General features: G+C 38.5%; 1 protein-coding gene across 23 annotated transcripts in view; it reads right to left on the bottom strand.

Moving 5' to 3' along the window:
* Positions 1-5,791: 5,791 nt before the first annotated feature.
* Positions 5,792-11,542, bottom strand: part of NAA16 (N-alpha-acetyltransferase 16, NatA auxiliary subunit) — a 62,666-nt gene continuing 56,915 nt past the window's right edge. For 21 of the 23 annotated variants that reach the window (XR_014071257.1, XR_014071259.1, XR_014071260.1 and 18 more), the window contains 4 exons: positions 11,111-11,209; positions 10,657-10,803; positions 8,652-8,749; positions 5,792-7,864 (listed from right to left, as the gene is read on the bottom strand). Coding sequence is in view for 8 of the 23 variants with exons in the window: in XM_081549897.1 (XP_081406023.1) it covers positions 7,667-7,864; positions 8,652-8,749; positions 10,657-10,803; positions 11,111-11,209 (542 nt within the window). In the remaining 15 variants the exon portion in view is untranslated. The remainder of the gene's footprint in view (positions 7,865-8,651; positions 8,750-10,656; positions 10,804-11,110; positions 11,210-11,542) is intronic. The other 2 variants (XR_014071261.1, XR_014071262.1) reach the window with 1 other exon arrangement.

Below are 11,542 nucleotides of genomic sequence, written 5' to 3'. Positions count from 1 at the left end.
TCGCCCCAAGTCAGCCAGCTGGAACAGCATCTCCAGCCAACTTGAAAGGCGATGCCCATCTTCCTCCAAAACCTGTGTTCTTTCCTCGATGCCCTGGTCTCAGATCACTGGGAATAGACTCATGAAGAACCAGGAAGATGCTCCCAAAGAAAGCAATGAGTGGTCCCCCGTGATCCTCCCTCCAGCACAGCCACCCCACACTCTGCAGACTCTCCAGTTTCCATCTTATCAGTTCCCAGGACAGAGCATGTCAACATCAGAATCAGATCCTAAAAGGGAGCTTACATAAAATGTCTAGGGCCAAGCCCTCACTCAGATCGACTGCATCAGAATATGTGGAGGGAGTGTCCTAAGTGCAGTATTTTTTAAACTTTCCTTAAGTAATTTTGATGTGCAGCCAGGATGGGGAACCATGGTCTCTGAGCCACACACAGTAACTCTCTTCCTGGGCCACACAGGTTCTTACATTTCCCAGTCCTGTCCCAGGCTAATCAGATCTGAATCACCGAGTGCTGTCTTTTAAACCATATTACTCTACAGTCTACTGTGGGGTATTTTTAGAATTGCTATGCTTTACTGTGTTTTCATTAGTTAATTTATGGGATCTATTTTGATCATTATTTGTTGTTGTTGAGTCGCTAAGTCATGTCCAACTCTTTGAGACCCCATGGACTGTAGTATGCCAGGCTCCCCAGTTGTCCACCGTCTCCTAGAGTTTGCGCAAATCCATGTCCGTTGAGTCAGTGATGCTAATCATCATCCTCTGTCGCCCCCTTCTCCTCCTGCCCTCAACCTTTCCCAGCATCAGGGTCTTTCCTGATGAGTCGGCTCTTTGCATCAGGGGGCCAAAGTATTGGAACTTCAGCTTCAGCATCAGTCCTTCCAATGAAAAATTCAGGGTTGATTTCCTTTAAGATTGACTGGTTTGATCTTGTTGTCCATGGGACTCTCAAGAATCTTTCCCAGGACCACAGTTCGAAAATATCAATTCTTCAGTGCTCAGCCTTCATTATGGTCCAACTCTCACATCTGTACATGACTACTGGAAAAAAAATAGCTTTCACTATACAGACCTTTGTCAGCAAAAGTGATGTCTCTGCTTTTTAATATGCTATCTAGGTTTGTCATCGCATTTCTTCTAAGGAGCATCTTTTCATTTCATGGCTGCAGTCACCATCTGCAGTGATTTTCGAGCCCAACAAAAGAAAATCTGCCACTGTTTCCACTTTTCCCCCTTCTATTGGCCATGAAGTGATGGGGCTGGATGCCATGATCTTAGTTTTTTCAATGTTGAGTTTTAAGCCAGCTTTTTCACTCTCCTCTTTCACTGATAATTAAAGGGGGGTGGTGGTGGAAAGAATCTCTGAGAGGGGCCTAGCGTTGGTTTCTTAGGCTCCCCACCTGATGGCCAAGGGCACCTGGTGGGGCGTCACTAAACACAGCGCTGTTTCCTAAGGACTGATACAGCACACGGGCGTCAGAGGCCCCAGGAGAATCGTTTCCTGCCGACTGATCCAGCACACGGGGGTCAGAGGCCCCAGGAGAAGCACCGGCCACAGCTCCTATTGTTTAAAAGGAAATTCCTCGAGGCCCAGCGGAAAGCCCTCCTACACTGGAGAATCCATCAGAAGCCCACATCCTCCTAGGCGCCCCTAGCAAGGCGGTATGAGAGACAAAGATAGTAACAATGCCTGCGAACACTCATAGGGCACGGTGGGTGGGCCGTTCCGAGTGCTCTGCACAGAACTCATTCTCACTGCAGCTAAGTCTGAGTCAGAGGGGTATGTAAGTGATAGCAATAAAGAGGGGTCTAGGGTACTACAGCCTAGTGAGTCATCTCAAAGAAGGGTTTTGACCCATCTCAAACATGGGTTTTTATACAATAGCAGAATAATGGGCTGAAAGCAGTAATTGGGAATAAGGATACATATTTTCTGTGGGAAAATAAACAGCCTCCACTTGAAAGACCTGCATAATGGGTGGAGAGCTCAGGAAATGTTGAGGGCAGAGACGGAAGATGTGTAGAACTATGATAACCATATCTCTTGATGTAACTGTCATAACTATGATAACCGTTAACTACAATAAGTCTTGTGAGTCCCTTGGACTACAAGAGATCAAACAAGTCAATTCTAAAAGAAATCAACCCTGAATATTCATTGGAAGGACTGATGCAGAAGCTGAAGCTCCAACACATTTGGCCACCTGATGTGAAGAGCTGACTCACTGGAAAAGACCCTGATGCTGGGAAAGATTGAGGGCAGAAGAAGGGGACGACAGAGGATGAGATGACTGGATGGCATCACCGACTCGATGAACTTGAGTTCGAGCAAGCTCCGGGAGACAGTGCAGGACAGGGAAGCCTGGTGTGCTGCAGTCCGTGGGGTGGCAAAGTCAGACACGACTTAGCGACTGAACAACAAATGTTAACCAAGGAGTGGAATATTCCCAGAGGGAAAGTTGTAAAGAATGAAAGAGGCACAGAGGGAAGCCTAAGGAAAACAGACAGTGAGGATGAGAGTCTAGCTGAGAACAAGCCAGAGGGGTTATGCCTTAAGTGGTCACTATGAAATGGGCCACAGCTCTGTGAAGAGGATTAGTCCCGACAGATCCTTGGTGGATTAGGATAGGGTGAAGATGGTGAGCTGGCTTTCAGAATTCAGCAATGGTCCAGACAGGAGTCCTTTTCAAGGTAGTCTTAGCTTCTGATCATCAGAAAATCTCCAACCAGTCCGAAATCAGCTGTGGGAACTGATGATATGGCTGCAGATTCAGAGGCTCCCAAGAGCCAAGGCTAACACATAATCCAACTCAGGTGAAGCAAAGACACTTTAGCAACTTGAAGATAAAGAAAGTTCACTTAATCACAATTTGTATGGTGTGTGTGGCTCAGTCGTGTTCAACTCTTTGTGACCCCATCGACTGTAGCCCACCAGGCTCCTCTGTCCATAGGGTTTTTCAGGCAAGAATACTGGACTGTGTTGCCATTTCCTTCTCCAGAGATCTTCCTGACCCAGGGACTGAAACTGTCTGCTGCACTGGCAGGCGGATTCTTTACCACTGAGCCACCTGGGAATTTTAGAAATAACATCCACACATTCAGGAGGAAGGAGGTAGAGCTAGTAGGTAGGCTATTAGTAATTAAAATCATTTTAACTATTAATGAGACAGTCCAGTCTATTTCATAGCTAAAAACTTATCTGACCTCATTAACTCTTCTCAGAGGAGTAACCAGGTGCTGAAATCCATTGTAATTCTTAAGCTTTGTAGCTACTTAAATCTACAATGTCCAAACATTTTTATTCCACAACATATTAAAAAACTTGAGACATGTAGCCACTCAGTCATCTACTAACAATTCTCACCTCAAGGCCTTGAGCCTGTTAAGTCCTCCTGGAAAGTTCTTCCCACCAATATCTGATCAGCAAAGCTGTCCAAATGTCATCCCACTAGAAATGCTTTCTTGGCCCATCCTACTTAAAAACAGTAAATCCTTCCCAATCACATACTTAGTGAAGAGTAATATATACACACCATCTCAAACTAATTACATGGTCTGTCTTCAGTTAACTGCTGTTTATCTGCTTATCTTTCAATTTTTGGAGGGGGAAAAAGATGTATTAAAATCTGCAATTGTAATTTGGTATTTCTATTTCTCTCTTCAGCACTGTTTTTGCTTGACATAAACTAAGGTGTAACTAAGTGGATGTAAGTCAACAGTAGACATATCTCCTCACAGTTTTATTGAGATGACTGAGGTAACAGGTTCAGGTGTACAACACAATTCACTGTATGTACATACTGCATATGTACATACTGCAATATGATCATCACAGTAAGTCCAGTTTACCATTTAATTTTTAGTGTTAAATTTGTATTTTTATCAGTGTATATATAATTCCTCTATGCCACTGTATTCTGCAGTAAATTCTCCGAACTATTACTCCCTCTTTATTGTTTCATATTAGCTTGTTCTTTTTCTGCTTTCCACCAGATAAATTTTCTTCTAAGTTTTCTATTTGTGTTATGATAGTTTTTAATAATCATATTCACATTTGTGCATAGTGAAAAATCCATCAGTTTCTTAATCTTGTCAATGTCTGTAACGTCCTCTTAAGGCACTTCAACTTACTTTAATTCTATACCTCCAACTCTAGCCCTGATGGTAATGTCTAGAATTTTGTTACATTAAAAATAACTTGATAACAGTAAACTCTGCAGTTACTTGATCACTCTTCTCATTGTATCTCTAGGAGCATCTTCCTGATTTTGTTACCTCTTAATATTGTTCCAAAAGTATTTTCTACCAGGACCTTTCTAAGGCAAATCTGAGGTTTATATGACAAAGGATATTTTTAAATGCTGTCATATTCTAATGCTAATTTGCTTGGATATACAATTTCAAGCTCAAAGTAACTTTTCTTCAATCCTTAAAAAGCCTTTCATCTTCTTACATTCAATAATGTTTTTCAGAAACCTGATTTTTCTTCACAGTAATTATCATGACCTGACATTATATAATAATTTGTTTGCTCGCCCCCTGTTAAGTGTGTTAGTAGCTCAGTCGTGCCTGACTCTTTGTGACCCCATTGACTGCAGCCCACCAGGCTTCTCCGTCCACGAGACTTTCCAGGTAAGGATACTAGAGTGGGTTGCCATTTCCTTCTCCATTGCTCTCTCCCTACTAAAATATAAACTCCATGAAAATAAGGACACTTTTGTTCACTACTGTGTTTGTTATACCTGGGGCGATGTCTGACACTTAAAAGATGCTCAATAAAACACTGACTGAATTATATAGCTTTTTACCCTGTGGGCTTTGCCTGCTAAATCCATTCCTCAAGAAAGAAACCAGGAATTTCCTAGCATTCCAGTGTTTAGGATACTCTGCGCTTCCACTGCAAGGGGCACAGGTTCCACCCCTGGTCAGGGAAAAAAAATCCACAAGTCACGTGGCACGGCCAGAAAAGGAAGCAACCACAAGAAACCTAAAGTCAAATTCTGAAGTCATGACACAATCATGCGAATCTTTGCCTTTTCCCATCTGTTCCGATAAACCTGGCAAGATCAAAGGACTTTTCATGCTGAGACTAGAGATCTCACTAAGTACCTGGCTCTCAGATGCATCTCCTTTAGGTTTATCATTATTCTCCTTTAGCTTTCCAAAACTAAAAGGTCCTCTGCTAAACTTGGGATAGGGTGGAGGGACGTGACTGAGGGACATGATACAAAACCCTTACTAAAAAGGATCCCTATCCATATTCCAGGTTTACAACGATTACACTCAAAGTGGGATGGGAGATACAATCTCTATACACAGAAGAACGTACCATTGGATCTCACTAATCCCCGTGTCACTCTCTGCCTTCCATACCTTAAACGTAACTTCCCACATCTCCACTGTACCCACCCTATGTAACGCAGAAACTCCAACGATCCCAATGGAATACTTTTTAAAGACTGCTGTTGAAAGCACAATTTCCACATAAATTATGATTAATTGGCATCTTTTAAAGAAATGGCACTTCCTGACAGTAACATGACAAATTACATGTTTCCCAGGGTATTTAGTGACAAAGATAGCCTAGGTCTAATATCATTAAAACACTAAAAAGAAGCCAAACTGTTGTGGCACTAATATTGGTGGTTATTTTTAAAAAATAAACTTGTAAAACTAAGATAATTTTGTATTCTCTCAAAGAAAAACATTTTGCAAAATATTTTGATAGTGTAAAGCAATAAAAAAAACACAAGCAATTTTGATAGTGTGAAGCAATAACACAAACACAAGTAAGTACAAAATAATTTATTGCAGCATTATATAGGTTGGCATTATCTTACAGTGAATTCTTTTCTCTCAACAATTATGACTCTAAATATTAACTTAATGTGAAGGAAAACAATTTTAATTAGAACAGTTTCTCTAAATAAAATCTCTTGAATTTATATTTGTCTTAAAAGGAAGTATTAATGTGACAGACATATTTATATGGTTCTGAAAAAAACATATTCAACGATGCTATTACTGTTTTCTGTACAAGACAGAACAAAAGCTATCCCCCCCTAAATATTGCTCAACAACACTGGTTTTAATAGTTACACTGTTGCAGGGAGGAAGCCAATTCTGACTCCATGTTGGAAACGGTTTCTTTGACTTGCTTTTGTTATTATAATCATACTTAATGGCTTGTTCTGGAGGACCCTGCCCCTCTGCTTGCCTATAATCTAAAGTACCTTTGTTCAGAACCCTGTCCACCTGCAGATGGCAGAAGGGAGAAATTAACACATCCCCTGACTGAAGCTTGCCTTTCTGGAAGATGTTTGCAAGACTAACAGTCTTTTTACTTTGCTTCCTCACCGGCCCCCATCTCTGATCTATAAAAGAACCTGGCATCCAGACCCCGTAAGATGGTTATTTTGAGGGACTAGGCCTGCCATCTTCTCGGTCAGCTGCTTTCCAGATAGTCTCTTCCTTGTCTCAACAGCTAGTCTCTGGGATTCATTGGCCTGTCGTGCGGCAAGCAGAGTGAGCCTGGACTCGGTAACAAAACTAGTTGATGGTCTAGATTCTCATTTTGCTGATATTAAAATGTATTTAATAGTCAATGTATAGCTATAAGAGTAAGAATATCTTACTGAAATTTGTCTTCTGCCCCATTACGCCCTCCTGAAGCATACCACTCATATATAAACTACTTATAAACTACCTGGGAACACCCAAAGCAATTTAGTCAAAAAAGCATAATTCTTGCCTTGGATCTTCAAGACTGATCTAGATATGCAACAAATTTACCACTGAATTTCCATGATAAAGAGGCAAATGGATCCCCATACCCCGAATCATCAACATAAAACTGTAGTACCCTTCAACAGAAAATAGTATTTTCATGGATATTAAGAAGAAAATGGTAAATAAGAAAAAAATTAAGGTGGACAAACTGTCACACTAAAGTTAAGCTTTAAATAAATATTTGCCAAAAGGAATTCCATACCATTTCTGACATACAATTAATACTTGAATATTAATGTGCTTTAAAAAGCAAACAGACAAGAACAAAACAAACCAAGAAGGGATCAAAACATAAAATTCTGAAATGAAACCTAAATCTAAAGAAAATAATACAGTGGGCTGGATTCAACTTAGGTTAATTAAGAAATTATCATCGTTACGATATGAAGTGACAGCAACCATCACAATGCTGATACTTGAAAAATTTAAGACAACTGTACAAGAACAAACAGGTAATTTTAATAGATTTTTATGTAAAGCAGCAGAGCCAGATAAAGAATAAAATAAGCTTGCAGAATACTCCATTCAAAAAAGTGATATCCAATTACAGCCGACCTTTGTGCAAAGCAACAGTTAGGTGTGCTGACCCTCCGTGTAGACAAAAATACACATACAACTTGTAGTTGGCCACCTGTGCACACACAGTTCCTCCCTACCTGGGTTCTGCATCAGATTCAACTAACTGCAGATCACAGAGTAAGGAAGTGTTTACTATGGAAAAAATCAACACATTAAATGGATCCTTGCAATTCAAACCCATGTTGTTCAAGGGTCAACAGTAGTTCATTTCTTATCTATATTAAAATATAAGTTGGAAAAGAAACCTTGACCTGAATTCAGCTTTGAGTCTAAGAGAAGTCAACTTTCTAGAGGATTTCAAGTTTCATTTGCCAAAACATCACAGTTGGCTGTGTGGTTCAGAGCTGCGCCGTGACTGCTAACTTCGCTCAGAGCGGGCAGGAAAGCAGAAGTGAAGGGAAGCAGGTTGTGACAGGCCATCCTGTACTCCTCATACTGGGAGTTACAGCTCCCAAAGCTGCCATCGAGCAGCGCCTCAGAAACCTTTATTAAAGTCTATGTAAACAAGGAAAAAATGAAAATTATTTAAAAAATAGTCTGGTTAATAATCACCTTAATCAAAAGATGCAGTTTGTCAATTAAGCAACAGAAAATCAGGAAGGCCTCACACTAAAATAGCTTCTTGCTATCTGTAACAAGTAATCACCACAAAAAGGAACACTTTAAAAATCAATTCTATGAGACCTTGAAAAAGCAACAGAATTCTAATACTTTAAAAAAGTGAATCTCTGAAACTATGATCATTTAAGTGAGTTGCTCAGTCGTGTGCGACTCTTTGTGATCCCATGGACTGCAGCTTACCAGGCTCCTCTGTCCATGGAATTTTCCAGGCAAGAGTACTAGAGTGGGTTGCCATTTCCTTCTCCAGGGGATCTTCCCGATCTGGAGATCGAACCCGGGTCTCCCACATTGCAGGCAGACGCTTTACCCTCTGAGCCACCAGGGAAGCCCAAAAATCACCAAAAGTGTCCTTTATTAACAATAATAGTTCCCATTTACTAAGTGCTTACTGCATGGCAAGCACCTCACAGTTTACTATTTCAGTTAACTGTTATGCTAACACTGAGATGGACAGTATTTTCATCCTCAACTTATAAATGAGGAAAAGGACGCTAAAGAGGTCCTATCATCCCTAACACGATATAGCTAAAAGTGAGCAGAGCTGAGATTCAAATCCAGATGTAACTCTGAAGGCCCACTCAGGAATTACGTTGCAAAGAGATGTTTTGTTAGCTTACTCGGTATCCACAATCTGTGGTAATCGGTCAGTGAAAGATCTTACCTTTACATTTTTATCTTTTATAGTTTCATCCAGTCTAGTGGCAATAGCAATTGCTCTCTCTTGCCTTGACTTGTCCAGAAAATACATCATTTTAGCACCTGAAATACCAAGACATTTCAAAACCAGTTAAATGTGGACATCTTAACATTTGATCTGAACCGACCAGTGACTTAAAACATGGCTCCAGGGATCCAGTCAGCAATGGGCTGGACACGACTGTGGCTTTTTTCCCCTAACTCCTTATTCCATGATATCCCACTGATAGCTTGGGACCACAAGGAAAGTATTCGTATTACATTTAGAGACACACAAAAAAAGCCCCCCAAAAATTGAAGCTTTTTCTGTGACAAAGAGATGGCTGTGAAACATTTACCAGGAGACCAAGATTAACAACCCCACCCCTCAGAAATGTAAATATGGGCTACCCCTGTGGCATCAGTCAATATTTCAACTCAAATCATTTTTGAAACATGATAGTCTAAAATAAAATACCTAAGGAACAAACTATTATCAAAGAGTGATGTGATAGATGGACAATAGGAAAATCTTTGCATATTCATGAAGAAAGTAATTTTTAAAGCTATTTTAAAGTAAAATCCAATTTATGTTCCCCCTATAAATTACATGGTCCGTGTTCATTTTTTATTGGTCTTTCATTAATTTATATTTTTATTATTCATCTATAAGATTAGTATGTATATTATTAGCTTTAATCAGTTACATATCTGTGAATATTTTCCCTTCTTGGCCTTTTGACTTTCTTTATGGTTTTTTTTAGTGAGGCAAAAATGATCTTTTTCTGAGAACATAATGTTTAGAAAGGCATTTCCCATTATTATGAAAAAAGAAATTATCTCCTTCCGTTATCCTGTGCTTTTGATGAGAAATTCTCACCTGCCCTTACTACCAAGAAGTGCTGTAATTTTTCATAGGCATTAACTTTTTTCATAGATAACAGAACCAAGCAGTTTCCCTTTACAACAAGAAAGCTTAAGTTAAAATATTTAAATACATGGCTTAAAGTAGGAGCATAGTTAATTACGTCATGTACTTCATTTATTTTGTCCCCAGTTCCATTTCCAGTCTTTTTCTAGTTTGCATATAATGCCACCTTGTCATTTTATGAATTTATATAGACTGCCTAAAATCTTTCCTGTAACAGGGCAGGATATAGTTAAGTCCTCAAAACACAAAATACATAAAGTAATAAAAATATAAGAAAAAAATAAGTCTCGCATAACCTCAACATTCAAAGTCAACCATTAAAGCTTTAATACATGCTTCTCTTCAGCTTTTATGCTATGTATATTTTTATACAGTTTAGACTGTATTATACATCAATTCTGTATATATATTGTTTGCTCCTGTTATTACAAAATCTTTTGAATAAATATCACTTTCTAGTACTACCTGGTAGTCCATCCTATAGGCCTACTACTGTTTCCTCTATAACTGGACGTGCATTAAATTTGCTTCCATTCTTTTCTCCATCCTTATACACAGAATTCCAGTTAATACCTTTGACCTTAAAACTCTTTCTTTGCTTTGGATTCTTTAAAACTATTTATACAAGTATGTATTGCTATAGCAAAAGACAAAGTTCTTGATAAGAACGACAAATTGTTTTCCTACTTGGTCAGGCCAATTCACACCTGCAGCAGTAAAATACAAGACTGCTTATACACTACATCTTTCCCATACTTTAGCCTTCTTTTTTCAAACACAAATAACCTTTCCTTTTAGGTGGTAGGTTAGGTTAGAGATTTTTCTTATTTTCAGGGGGAAGGCTTGTACTGCTATGAACTTCTTCCAAGAATTGCTTTGGTGGCATCCCACAGATTCTGTATGGTTGTGTTTAAAAATAATCTTTCTTAATTTGAAAGATCAAAACAGTACTGTGTTCATTTCTTTTTCTCTGATGGTTTGATCATCTTCCCAAACTTTTTTTTCATCATATTCTAACTTTTTGCCATAAACATTTTAACCCTAGGAGCTAAACACCAACCTGAAAGTAGATGCTGAAGAGAGGCAGCATTATGTTTGAGAAAATCCTCATTAAAACTTTCCAAATCCTTGTTAACAAATATTTTCTGCATTTCCTGAGATAGAACTTTGTTCACGATGTCTGGAAGATTACTGTGATTATTAGACACTATAAAAACAGAACATTTGCAGTTTATAGTGTGTTTGGCCTGTACTTTGAAACAAAATCAACTGAAATACATTCATATTTATGATTAAGCCTGATACATTTTACATAATAAAAATAGTAGGAGTGCTCCTTTGGAATATAAATACATTCCAACTTAAAATGCACTAATTTCTAACATATCTTTGCTAGTATCTTCATTTAAGTACTTTGCAAACTTTTTTCTTTGTAATCTCTTTCATGTCCAGCTTAATAGAAGACAGGTGAACTGTCATAATTACTTTTACATAAATATTACTTTTATACTTACCAGATTTAGAAAATTTAATTAAACATTCATGTAGCCATGGGTTATTCCTGTTGATGGCAAAAGCTCGTTTAACAGACTGCAGCATTAACAGAAACTTTCCTATGTCAGAAAAAATTAGAAAAGTAACAGCGTCAATATTGAAGTGTGTTATTTTATTCCCTTTATTTCAGGCTCACTTAAAATCCAGAAACAAAGTATTATCTTTCCTATAATCTTCAAAAGCAAAATTCAAAGTTGATTTTGGTTATCAGAGACATCTTTTATTTTCTAAAGAAATGTTTGAAAAATCATGAAGAATTACTTCAGGTAAACAATCTGTATGCCTATTCAAATAATTCACTTGATCATAATATTCTAATCTATTACTCAGTAAAGTTCTGAGTAGCAAAGGAAAAAGAGATTAAGAGCCTTTGTGGGAGGTTGAAATTAAGG

This window comes from Giraffa tippelskirchi, chromosome 12 (genome assembly GCF_054371585.1).
Source record: "Giraffa tippelskirchi isolate mGirTip1 chromosome 12, T2T-mGirTip1v1.2.pri, whole genome shotgun sequence".
NCBI lineage: Eukaryota > Metazoa > Chordata > Mammalia > Artiodactyla > Giraffidae > Giraffa > Giraffa tippelskirchi.
Note: the sequence above shows the minus strand (reverse complement) of the source record. Positions and strands in the feature narration are given on the sequence as shown.